The sequence below is a fragment of the Melospiza melodia genome, chromosome 11, assembly GCF_035770615.1.
Source record: "Melospiza melodia melodia isolate bMelMel2 chromosome 11, bMelMel2.pri, whole genome shotgun sequence".
Classification (NCBI taxonomy): Eukaryota; Metazoa; Chordata; class Aves; order Passeriformes; family Passerellidae; genus Melospiza; species Melospiza melodia.
In genome coordinates, this window is record NC_086204.1 from 31,110,448 (window position 1) to 31,123,628 (window position 13,181).

Genomic DNA, 13,181 nt, shown 5'->3' on the forward strand with positions numbered 1-13,181 from the left:
CTCTCAGCCCCTCACACCCCCAGCACTCCCCTGCCTCACAAAATCACCCCTGGCACCCAGACATGGCTCCCAGTTCTGCTGCTCCTCCTGTGGGTATGGAGGTTTCTTTCTGGGGTGTTTCCCCCAAGTGAAAATCAAATGTGGGACAGGACCTCCAGTCCATGCCACCCAGTGGCTCTCCCTGGTGCGAATGCAAACATTCAACACTTCACTGAATGTTCTGCTTTTCATGTTTAATCAAGCTGCTGCTCATTCTATTCTGTTGCTGGAAAGATCAGGTTCCAAATGTCAGGAATCACTGGAACGCAGGGTTTGATCCAGCCACAGCATAGAACCCTCTCCCAGTTTTACACACATGGGTGGGGTTATCCACAGCCTCATTTCTCCCTTCAGAAAACTGCACTGACACAAGACTTCCTGCAGCACCACTGTTTCTAGTGAATGGATTCTAAAATAGAGCACTTTAAAGCTGCAATACAAGAGACATGGGGGTATCAGGACTGATAAACTCATTTGAGGTGAGTTTGTACGCTTTCCTTGCAGAATGGGTTCGTTCATGTTATTCCAGGTTTTAAAAAATGCCACATTTCTGATAACAGCAACTGCTTGGCACATGGCTGTAAATCATAAGAGAAATAATGCAGCCTGTCACTGACCACATGCAGAGTGACCCAGAGTGTTTTATTGCCATCTGTTGGAGTGAACATCTCTGTTCTCTCAGCAGGGACAGCAGAGGCACTGCACCTCCTGGCTGTGCACTGGCCTGGGACAGCTCATACTGAGCCCAGCCAGCTCCAAGCCCTCCTTGCTGGAAAAATGGGGATTTTGGGACTGCTGAGTATTCCCAAGGCTGGGGCTGCTCACTGCCAGCACCTGCCACGAGCAGGAAAAGTGGGGAACTGGGAAATTCCAGCCACCTGCTGGAGCTCAAACTCAGAGCCTGGCAGTGATGATCACAGTGAAAGTGGTGCTGCCCACCCAAGGCCAGGCTGGACGGGGCTTGGAGCAGGATGGGATAGTGGAGGTGTCCCTGGGATAGTGGAGGTGTCCCTGTCCCTGGGATAGTGGAGATGTTCCTGTGCCTGTCCCTGGCAGGGGTGGGATGGGATGTGCTCTGTCCCTCCCAGCCCAGCCCAGGATTCTGTGATAAGGATTTTCTTATTCCTGCTGTCCGTAGTTGTTGGTGAGCAGGTCAGGAGCTCTTGGGGCCACCAGGGGATGTGGTGCCCAAGGGCTGCTGGCCACGGCCACCCCAGTGAGCGGCACAGGGGGCAGCTCTGTGTGAGCAGCACTTCACACCAGCGCCGTGCAGGGCTGTGAAGGATGGAGCACCATTGCACAGGATTGCTGGGCGGATCCCTCAGGGTGTGCCAGCAGGGTCCCCTCCATGGGATGGTGTGTGGGGCTGGAGGGACAGCCCTGGCCAGGGGAGCAGCTCCCCAAGCCCTGCCTGCCCAGGTGGCTCCCCAAGCACAGCCATGTGCCCCCAGCAGGAGCAGCCTCGCTGCTGCCACACGGATATGTGGAGATAGAAAATTGATACTCCAGGAATTTGCAGGTGTCTCATGGTTCAAAGCATCCTTTATCATTGCTAAATCAGCCAAACCAGTACAAAATTGAGTGCAAGAAAAATACCAATTCACGTCGGCTTTGCCAGCAATACAAAAGGGACGGTCCTGACATTTGCAGCCAGGTGGGAATTTGGCTTTGGGGGAACATTCCGACATTCAAAAGGTGCCACAAAATCGTTGGAGCTCTGTTTCCTAACGGGAAATGTCGTTTTTACAGAGGTCACCTACTGCTCAGTGGTGGTGGAGGGAGGGACAGGAAGGAGCTGGTGCTGCCCTTGAGCTGAGCCCTGCCCTGGAGCAGCTCCTGCAGGGGGACAGGAGCCTTTGCTGGGAGCCCGGGCCCCTCTGGCCTCACCCAGACATCTCCTACGCTCCAAAGGATGCTCCAGCATTTCCCAGAACACATTCCAGACCGGTTGGAGAGGAAGAGGAAAGTCGTGTTTCATGAAGGCACAACCATGCTGAACTGGCAGGAAGGAGGGAAGAGAACAAAAGCGGTACTGCGCAACGCAGTTATAGTACAAGGCTCATTCTTGAAACCTGAATATCATGCTAGAAGAAAATCTAGATATGTGTAATATTTTGAAGAAGTATTTTGAAGGCAATATTATTTGAGATTTTTTTTTTTTACTCAAAAAAGAACGAATGTTTTTTGTGTAAGTTTGGATAGAATGCTAATTGAGGAGGGAACTGAATGTTTGTATTGCAGCCTTAAAGAAGCACATTTTTACTGCAATATCCTTTTTTTGTAAACTACAGTCTGCGAGTCAGCAGACCATGACTGAATGCTTCTGAAAACTTGTCGATTACAAACATGAAATCACAATTAATATCCTCTAAAAGTAATTTCAGAGTTCTCACGTCTTAAAAAAGGACAATGTGTACTGCTCCACAAGGTAATGCAGCTAATCAAAGAAAAGGAGTCGAATTAAAGTATTTACATAATGAGCAATTCTACAGAAGGCGATCATCCCCATGTAAGCACTGATTATATCCCACGCCGCTTTTAACAAACTCTACCAGATTGGATCCAGTCATCAGCACTTTCAGAGAATCCTTAAAAGCCTTTTATGGGTCTTTACATTTAGTGCAGAAGGATGTTCTTCAGGTAGAATATGCTGCTGAGGGAGGAGAGCGTCAGCACCAGGGACCAGCAGGAGAAGAGCACCTCGGCGTGCCCGGTGATGCCGTACTGGGCTGTGCTGGGAGCTGCAAGGCAAGCACAGGGGTCAGTGGCAATTCCCTCTCTCAGACCCCCACATTCCACCCTTCTCCATGGGTAAGGATTTTTCCCCTCTCAGGGCAGCAGCAGGATTGCTCTGGGCAGCAGATGAAGGCTGTGAGCACACCCAGCCCTGCTGCCACCCCACCCAGGGAACAGCCCCGCTCGCTCCAGCAGCTGGAATTGTTTTTAAGGCAAGCACTTGGAAATGGGAGTGCTTCGTTTTTAACCAGCTGAATAATCGATCCATTTTTAGGTTACTGAGCATGAAGATCTGCAGTGCAATCAATGAGAGGGGACTGGATGAAGCCCTTGTGGGAAACGGCTCATTTTCTGCCCAACTCCAGAAGCCAGAGTTTGACAATGGTGCTCAGCTATAGACATTAATACTCATTTGGAAGAAATTGTATTTATTTGTTTACCACAAAGCCCTTCTCGAATTCCTGGGTAAATGCACACAAAGTGCAAAGAGAAAGAAATCAGTGCTGAGGAGCAAGGGAGGAGCTGGTCCCTGGGACTGGGAGTGTCCCAGCTGTGCCTCGGCACCTGGCAGAAACCCTGTCCCTGACAGGGCAGGGGAACTGCCTTAAGCTGGATGAGAGTTGATTTAGATGGGATATTGGGCAGGAATTGTTCCTGACAGGGTGGGCAGGCCCTGGAATAGAATTCCCAGAGCAGCTGTGGCTGCCCCTGGATCCCTGGCAGTGCCCAAGGCCAGGCTGGACACTGGGACAGTGGGAGGTGTCCCTGCCATGGCAGGGGTGGCACTGGGTGGGTTTGAGGTGCTTCCCAAGCCAACCCATGCCAGGATCCTGTGAAAGCCATGGCTTTGCTCTTGGAAGGGGAGGACAAAGGAGCTGCTCCCTCACCCTGCACCAAATCCTGTTTGCTTTCCCAGGATGCAGCCTCCAATCCCGAGCCCTGCTCAGCCCAAATCCTGGATCAAATCCCAACCACCAGCATCCCCTTGGTTTCTGTACAGCCCTCTGCAGCTCCCCTTGCAGTGTGTGACATTTCACTTGGCGCAGAGAGTGTGACACAGCCCCAAATCCTCTGCTTTCCCCCCGTGCAGAAAGGCTCAGGTAATAAACCCAAAACAAAACAAGATTAAACTTGGTGTTGACGCTTAGTTTGGTGACTGATGACTGTGACTAACTGCAGGCCAGGGCCCTTCCTCTCCTCTCATTCCAAAAGGACTTTGTGTGCTAAGTCAGGATGACAAATCAACCTTTAATTTATTACGAGGGCCGGGTGGGGAAGCTGAAGCATAACACAGGTGCTATTTCATTTTATGCTATGAAGAGAGTTTCCCCAACTTAAGGATAATTTGAACTACAGTAGATATAAAAGCCAGCGGAAAATTATGTAAATCTGATTTCCTGCATATGAACCAGCTCTGTCTTTCCAGGGCTTATTAAATCATACCTGGATTGTTTCTGCATAAAGGCAAGAGGGGAGTTAATGGGAGGAAAATGCACTGACTTGGGAGATAATAGAAAAGTTACAGTTCCCAAAGCTGCCTAAGCAGGAGAATTGGATGGAAAAGAAACCTGAAGGAGAAGCAAACCTGGAGAAGTTTAATTATCAATTATGATGTCACACGAGGCCTACTGGATGACACATAGTTTAAAATATTGGCTTAGACTCTTAAAAATCCTTAAAAATTAATAATCTCCTGCAGACTCTTTCTTCTCCCCCTCAGAATTTTCATTTCTTTTTCCTGTGGCTCCCTGAATTCATTGCTGGCCAGCAAATTGCTGTTGCTGGATATTAATAAAATTTCACAGCTTTGTGCTGATGTATAAACTTTTAAAACAAACACACCTTTAAAATTTAAAGACTCTTAGCATGGTCTGCTCAGTCCTTGATCTACTCTGAGTAATTATTTTGGTAAGCACTGAGCAGTCCTTGCTTTCCTGTGCAAGGCCATGCAAGGTCACTTTGTTCTTGGACTTGGTATTTTTCAAAGCACTACAGGATGGTTCCAAAAGTGTCAGAATAAGCCCTCAGTTTAGGGGAAAATGAGAAGGTTTAAATGTTTGAGAGCAGCAGAAACCAGCTGCCTTTTTTTCCCCTGCTGAAATATTACCATGCCATTGTTTCACATACACTCACATACATACACACTCATGAGCTCCCAGTCTTAATATTTATGCAGGGAGGTAATGGTGGAGGAATGTGTGATTAGGCTTTAAATAAAAGCTGGAATTATTAGAGTCTGTGATTACACCTGCAGCCATGCTGGGCATTTCCACAGGCCCCATCCCCAGCGTGACACAGAGCTGATTTCAGAGGGTTTGGGTGCCCAGAGGGAAGGAGAGCCGTGCCCAGGGAGGGTCAGGATGGGCTTCAGGAGTTTCTCCAGGGAATGGCTGCCCAGCCCTGGCACAGTGCCCAGGGAGGTTTGGGTTCCTGTGAAAAATGCATGTATTTTATTATTGGCTTTTTGCAAATATTAAAATGAAGTCATATGTGTTGTGTTAGAAAGCTATGCTGTATTAATTCTCTTAAGTAGTGTGGTAAATATAGGTTTAGGTTATACAAAATGTTAAAATAGAAATGATGCTATGTAGGATACCTTTTTAAAGAAAGGACTCACACTGATAGCAGCCACAGGACACCTGAATCTTTCAGAGAAAGAGAATTTATTGCTCCCTTATCAGAAGAAACTAACTTCTTCCCACCTTGAAGGTTCTGTCAGGATTCAGAGGAAGAAGCTGACACCGACCAGACAGAATCATGTGTTTGAATGGAATTTATGCACCATGTATGAAGTGTATGAATATGCAACAGGCTGTTGCTTTTAAGGGTTAATCCTCTGTTAACTGTGTCCTTTTTCCAGCTTGTGCTGCCCAGAAAGAGGTACCTGGACTGTCCATAACTCTTTGTCTCTATTGTCTCGCATTGTCCTAATCCAAATTGTCCAAATTATCATTACTCTAATTGTATCACTATTTTTATAACCATTTTATTACCATTAAGCTTTTACAATTTTCCAAACAAGTGATGGGTGTTTTTCACAGTTCCCCATCCCCAGGGGCATCTCAAAGTGCATGTGACACTTGGGACATGGCCCAGGGGTGGCCTTGGCAGTGCTGGCCATGGTTGGACTCCCTGCTCTGGGAGGGCTTTTCCAGCCTAAACAATTCCATGACTTTATGATCTGGTGCTGCAAATTCAGAGCCTGTGGGGGTGACACCTTGAAATGCCTGAGAAGAAAGTGAATTTCCATCCAGGAAAAGATTAAAACGAGCTCCACGAGCAGCCTGATGTCTGAAATACCAAATGACCCAGGATTTACAGGGCACAATGAGTTTAAAATGTCAGCTGCAGCCACTGAGGGGCAATAATTTACTTTTGTGCTGCTGTGTAAGTCAAATTTTGCTCAGAGCCGGAGTGGCTGCATCCCTCTGGGAAAGGGAAAGGGAATGGGGGCACACTCAGAGCATCATCAGGGATGGGAAGGGACCCACAGGGGCTTGGGGTGGAAACTGATGTTGGAGGGGACCTTAAATGTCCCCTCAGGGTGAGGAGAAATCCCTGCCTGGCCATGGCACACCTCCTGTGCTCACGTGCCTTTGTGAGCCCTCCTTTCTTCCAGTTTAGGGATTACTGGACCTAATCCTAATGTTTTACACCAGCCGGCACTCGTGGAAATATTTAAGACACCCTTAGCACAGATAGGATTATATTCAGACATCTCTCCTGGTGCTGAATAGAAAGGAACAAAGTAATATTATATCAGTATCTCTAATTAATACAAGAGATTAGGAGAAGTGCTATGCTGGAACACACAAACCAGCATTTCCTAGCACCAAGGGCTGCATTAACCAGAAATAATTATAAGCTTTAATGCTGATGCTGTGTAGACAAAAGCAGAGACCCCTTTAGGTTGTCTGAATAAGCAAGACTAATTCTGTTAAATGGATTATGCAGGGAGATGTTAATAAGCATTTCATTTAACCATATTCAGGTTAATCATTTACTAAAGGAAAGCCTTAATAAATTGGATTTTTTGGTGCAACGTTTAAAACATACAGAGAGGGAAGGAATAAACTAACTCAAGGTCAGAGCAGTAAGGCAAAAAGAAAGATGAGAAAGGCTAGGCTGTCAAATAAGGCTCTTTTAGAAGAAAAGATGGGGAGATAATGGGCCTCAGAAGGCTGGGGCGAGGCCTGGGGATAACATCTCTACATTTTGTTCCACTTGAAGCTGCTGGAGGATTTATGGCTGTGCAGGAGGAGGTGGGCAGTCGGTAAAGGCTCTGTCAGGGAGCAGCAGTGGTGATGGGCACAGGGTCCTCAGAGCTGGAACCAGCTCCCATGGCCAGGGGAATGGGCAGCACAGAAACCTCCTTGGAGGCCAGGGCAAAGCTTGGCCTTGGGAGAGAAAAACTGGAAGCCTTGTCTGCAAATGGATGAGGGGATTTGTTTAGTCTCATGCAAATGCAATCACGCTGAGGCTGAGGAGCTGCACTGGGGTGGGAGAGGCAGGAGTGAGGCAAATGGATCACTCTGAATTCCAGCTGGAGGCTGGAGCTAAACAGAGCCCTGGCCACCATGGCAGCACCTGGGGAAGGCTGGGAATTCCACAAATGTGGAAATGCCTCTGGAGCAGGCATGGGGGCATGGAGGTTCTCTCCAGCCCCCTGTTCCTCTGGCCTGGTCTGCTTCAAGACATCCCTCCTGTGCTGGGGTCAGCTCTGGGCACTTCCAGCTCTGGGTCAGCTCTGGGGCAGCTCTGGGTCAGTTCTGGACCAGCTCTGGGTAGGATTTTAGGGAAAATCCCTCCCTGGAAAGGCTGCCCAGCCTGGCCCAGCTAGCCAGGGCAGGGCTGGAGGCTGCAGGGATGAGGATTCTGGCAGGAATGTCCTGTGAGCATCCCTGTCCCACAGCATCCTCCCCAGGAGCTGCCCCAGCCCAGGGCACAGATCTGGCTCAGCCCATCCCTGCGTGGTGGGGCTGCAGTCAAACCTTGCTTTGTGCATTATCTGTCAAGCAGAGCTCAGCACTGCTCAGACAAATCTCTCCGAAAATCCTTGAGGAAGGACACGGAATATTGCAGGAGCTGTCCAAGAGCTGGCTCTGCCCAGGGATAAGCCAGGGCTGGGCAGGATAAAGCTGGAAGTGCCAGGTGCTTAACTGAGGGGCTTTATCATCCTCTGGGATGGGAGTGTTGGCAGGAAGATCCAGGAGATGAGCCCCAGAAGAGTGATGGTGTTGATAAGAGAGGGCTGTTATCAGGGCCTGTCCATCAGCATTCACACAGGGCTGCTGGCAGGGCAGGAGCTGGGAGATGAAATGCTGATTTGTCCTTATTTCAAATTTAAATTAATAAAAAAGCATTCTGTGAGTCTTAAAATGGGAAAACAAGGGCTAGAATACGATTACTAGAACTGCATAAGTAAAAATCAGCTGTTTGCCGTGCTAAAATCTGAAAGCTTAGTAATTTAAACACTTGAGACGTGCCACCAGCAATGCCTTAAAGTGAAATATTATCCCAGCCTGTGTTTGTGTACGCACAGAAAATGAGTCAGAGGCATTTCTTGTTCCAGTCATGAAGACCCCACTCGGGATGTGCCCTGTGTCCAATGCAAAACCGATCCTGGTGCTGATTCTGACTGAGGTAAAATGTAAAATACGATATTTACAGGTTGAAAAAAACCACCCAAGCAACGAACACACGGTAACCATGGCCACCAGCTGTGTAACCCTGAATTGTGGGGATCTCTGCCTGGAACTGGGGCTCCCTGGCTGGGGGAGGCAGAGGGAGACCCACACCCCCTGCCCACCCTCCACAGCAGTCAGAGTCACCTTTCCCCAACAAATAACTCGTGCTAAACACTGCAAACAGCCACAGACTCATCTCACACTGCTAAAAATACACCCAGCCCTGGAGATTTCAGATCGCTTTTGCTGGTGAGGGTGGTGTGGGTCAAAGCAGAGCTGTTCCACGAGGGCTGCCAGCCCTGGCACAGAGGGACAGCAGGGCTGGGATGGGGCTCGGGGGACAGAGCGGGATGAGAGTCTCAAATCACCTCTGGAACAGAGCATTTCCCAATTCACCAACTGCTCAAGAGCACTGAGTGGTTCCTCACTAAAAATCCCTGCAGTTCCTGGTCCCTTTGTAGATCCCACTGTGGTTCCTGCTGGAACCACACCTGGAGAGGAGAAGGATCCAGGGAGAGCCCAGAGCCCCTGGCAGGGCCTGAAGGGGCTCCAGGAGAGCTGCAGAGGGGCTGGGGACAGGGATGGAGGGACAGCACACAGGGAATGGCTCCCAGTGCCAGAGGGCAGGGATGGGTGGGAGATTGGGAATTGGGAATTGTTCCTGGCTGGGATGGAATTTCCAGAGCAGCTGTGGATGCCCCTGGATCCCAAGGCCAGGCTGGACATTGGGACACCCTGTGACAGTGGGAGGTGTCCCTGCCATGGCAGGGGTGGAATGGGATGGGCTTCAAGGTCCTTTCCATACCAAATGATTCCAGGATCCTGTGGATGCGTCCCTGTGTGTGCCAGGATCAGAGCAGGGGTGACAGTGACAGGGCAGGACAAGCTTTAGTGAAACACCCCCCATTTTCAGCCTTCACTCTCTGCTCAGGTGTGTTTCGGTGCAGTTTTGTGCAGGCAGAGATAGAGCTGGAGGTATCAAAGAGAAGCACCTTCCCTGAAATCGTGCAGGGCACAGAGTCCCTGTGACGCCTGCCTGGGATGAATGAAGCACAGAGAGCTGAGCAGGATGAAATAGCACAGCCCTGATGGACTCCCATCCTGCTGCAAGGAACACTTCACAGCCCCCAGGAGTATTTATGGGGAAATTACTGCGAGGGAACAGAGGGAAATTTGGCTTTATATATCATCCTTGATACTGCAGCCGTGTCCCATTTCTTTGTGTGGCTGAGGAGTGCAGTGGTGTTGGGGAAATGGAACATCCCTGAGGAGCTCTGGAATGACGGATGGAACATCCCTGGGGAGCTCTAGAGTGACAGATGTGTGAAAAATGTACTTTATGTGTACTTCATGATTGACTTTTAACAAATATTAAAATGAATATTATATGTGCTGTGTTAGAAAGTTATGCTGTGTTAATTCTCTTAAGTAGTGTGGTAAATATAGTTTTGGGTTAGAACAAAATGTTAAAATAGAAACTATGCTATGTAAGATACTTTTTTAAAGAAAGGACTTACACTGAGATAGCAGCCACAGGACACCTAAATCTGTCAGAGAAAGAGAATTTATTGCTCCATTATCAGAAGAAACTAACTTCTTCCTGCCTTGAAGGCGCTGTTAGGATTTGGAGGAAGAAGTTGACACTGCCCAGACAGAATCCTGTGTTTGAATGGAATTTATACATCATGTATGAGGGGTATGAATATGCAACAGGCTATTGTTTTTAAGGGTTAATCCTCTGCTAACGTGGGTCCTTTTTCGGGTTCATGCTGCCCAGAATAGGTACCCGGACTGTCTGTAACTCTTTGTCTCTATTGTCTCATATTGTCCTAATCCTAATTGTCCAAATTGTTATTACTCTAATTGTATTACTATTTTTATAACTGTTTTATTACTATTAAACTTTTAAATGTTTAAAAACAAGTGATTGATGTTTTTCACAGACGGGAACAGCCCTGAGGAGGAGCTGGCTTGGTCAGACAGAGGAGATTCACCCAGCCCTGGGCTGGACCTGTGGGATCACCACCTCGTGCCCTTTTAACCAGCAAAGAGAAGGCAGGAATCAGCCAAGGGAGAGGGGCTCGCTGGCTCTGGGCAGCAGGAGCACACCCATCACCCACAGTCCCAAATCCCGGCCCCTGGCCCTTCCTGCCCTGCCCAAGCACTCCTGGGGCAGGTTTGGGAGTGTGCCCATTCCCTGGGAGCCCGGGCAGTGCCAGCACCCTCCGGGGTGAGCCTTTCCTGACTCCAGCCCCAATCCTGAGGTGCCGGGTGAGGCTCAGCCTGTCCCTCCCTTCACGCATCCTCCGCATTTACTGCTCCTGGCACACCCAGGGCAAAGCAAACCACACATCCAGCCTGGATGTGTGAGTCTGAACCCTGCTGGCTTGCCTAGGAAAAGTGGGATAGCAGCAACTGTTGGGGGGAGCAGCCACAGGAAGGGATCTCTGGAAGGGCTCAGGCCAGTCCTTGCTATTTCAGGGCTCTGTGCAGCCCTCTGCACACAGCTGGCTTGGGATGGCACGTGCTCAAGGCTGGGACTCCATCCTCCCCACACCTGCCCTGATTTTGGGTTCACCTGCAGCAAACCCAACCTTGTTTAGCCTGAAGTTAAATGGAAACCAAGCCTGACTCTGGGCCCTGCCTGGGAACCCAAAATTAAACAGGAAAACAGCTCAGAGATCAGGGTCCTCCACTGGATGGGGCAAACACAGCTTTGGTTGAGAGGACATTGAGAATAAACCATGAAGGTGCCAGAGAAAGCACTGGGAGGAGCAAGCTGCTCATTCCCATTCCCATCCCCATTCCCTCTCCCCATTCTCTCATCCCCATTCCCATTCCCACTCCCATTCCCTTTCCCCCATCCCTGTGTCCCACCCCAGGAGTTCTGGAAGGTTCCTCAGGGAAGGAGGAGCAGGAAGAGCCAAGCCCTGAGGATCTCCACGAGGGACATTCCCACACCAAGGAATCTCGGGAGCCACCTGCCAGGGTTCCAGCTGGATAAATTGCTGGATAAATAAATTCCCCACTCCCACGTGGGGTGAGCAGCACAGAAAAAAGGGAAAACCTGCACTGCTGGGAAGCTCAGGTTCCTCAGGCATCATTCTGGCAGCCTACAATAACTGCTTCCCTGACAATGTGGCTCTCATTTGTAAGTGTCACACTGGAGACAAGGAAAAGCGCATTAATGTGACAGAAAAATTTGACTTGGGAGCTAATTACTTTAATTTGAGAGAATTTTTGGCTCATCTGCATGCTTGACAATTATTTACAACTTACATTGGTAATTAGAGGTTGGGCCTTGTGCTGAAATATTGCAAATGGCTTTGGAGACATTTGCTGATCCTCCTAACTTTGAGAGGAAATGAATTTATTAGTAGTTAATATGTAAAATATTTGTACTTCTGACCTTTTGTTAAACATCCTTCCTATATTTTAAATGATTGGTTGTCAGAGCCATTTTTCTCCAAGTGACGTGTGACATTGTAAATAAGCTCTTGAATTAAGCAGCACATTAAATCTCCGTGTTCAGTGGCAATCTCTGATAGTTCTCATATATCAGGGAGACTTTGTTGGTTCTGCTGTGTTGAAGCAATGTCATACAGCAGCGTGAATGATAATTTTTTACACTGAGCTTTCCAGTTTCTGCACGGTTTCCACATCATTCTTGTGCTCTTGACAAAGGATGTGGAGCTAGGCAGGTTGGAACATGATTTCTGTCCCCTTTTGGGTGGATGAGGAAGGAAGTTTTTGGCTGGAAGCGCTGGTAGCCTTTCAGCAAATCTTCCACTGAGGTGCCTGGCAGATGATTTCTAAGATGTGGGGTTTATTCAGATTTCTGTTGATTTTCTTAAGCATTTCTGGTGGGTTCCTCTTGGTCACATCTCTGCATAGTGCATATATTCCTCTCTTTTTATAGGAATATTAAAAGCCCATAACCCATGGAAATTTATCCCCAAACTGTGCCCATATAGCCAAGGAATTAATCATCAATAGTGTTTTGACTGGAAGAAGGTGGTGGATGAAATAAACCACAAAGTCCAACTGTTTGCTGATTTCAGAAGTTACAGCGGCTCCTTGCATCCTAACAGCCTCAGGGGAGCTCAGGGTGGGCACAGTGTCATAGAGGGCACATCTTTTATGGAAATCCTTTCCTTAGGAGTTTTCCTCCTGAGAAGCTGGGAGGCCTCAGGAACAAAATGCAAACAATGGTTATCTGCTGCTGTGGGATGCAACAGGTGCATCTGGGATTGGGCTCATGGGGTTGTTTCTAATTAATGGCCAATCACAGTCAGCTGGCTCAGAGAGCTGAGCCACAAACCTTTGTTATCATTCTTTCTGATTCTATTCTATTCTTAGCTTAGCCAGCCTTCTGATGAAATCCTTTCTTCTATTCTATTAGTATAGTTTTAATGTAATATATATCATAAAATAATAAATCAGCCTTCTGAACCATGGGGTCAGATCCTCGTCTCTTCGCTCACCCTCAGACCCCTGTGAACACGGTCACACCCCAGCAGGAATTTCCCCATGGAAAGGGGGTCAGGCACTGGAACTGCCCACGGAGGGTTGGAGAGCCCATCCTGGAGGTGTCACCCGGAGGTGGCACTCAGTGACAGGGTGGGTACAGGGTGGGGATGTGTCAGGGAGTGGATTCAGTGATCTGGGGAGGCTTTTCTAACCCCCTGGATTTGGGACTGGGTGACTGACAGCTGTGCC

At 48.6% G+C, this 13,181-nt stretch overlaps 1 protein-coding gene across 3 annotated transcripts in view; it reads right to left on the reverse strand.

The window, feature by feature from the left end:
• Nucleotides 1-212: 212 nt before the first annotated feature.
• NEGR1 (neuronal growth regulator 1) overlaps nt 213-13,181 on the reverse strand; it is a 151,185-nt gene continuing 138,216 nt past the window's right edge. For 2 of the 3 annotated variants that reach the window (XM_063166343.1, XM_063166341.1), the window contains one exon: nt 213-2,780. In XM_063166343.1, the coding sequence (XP_063022413.1) occupies nt 2,656-2,780 (125 nt within the window). In that variant the 3' untranslated portion in view covers nt 213-2,655. Of the gene's footprint in view, nt 2,781-10,026; nt 10,122-13,181 lie in introns of those variants that run through there. The other variant, XM_063166344.1, reaches the window with a different exon arrangement.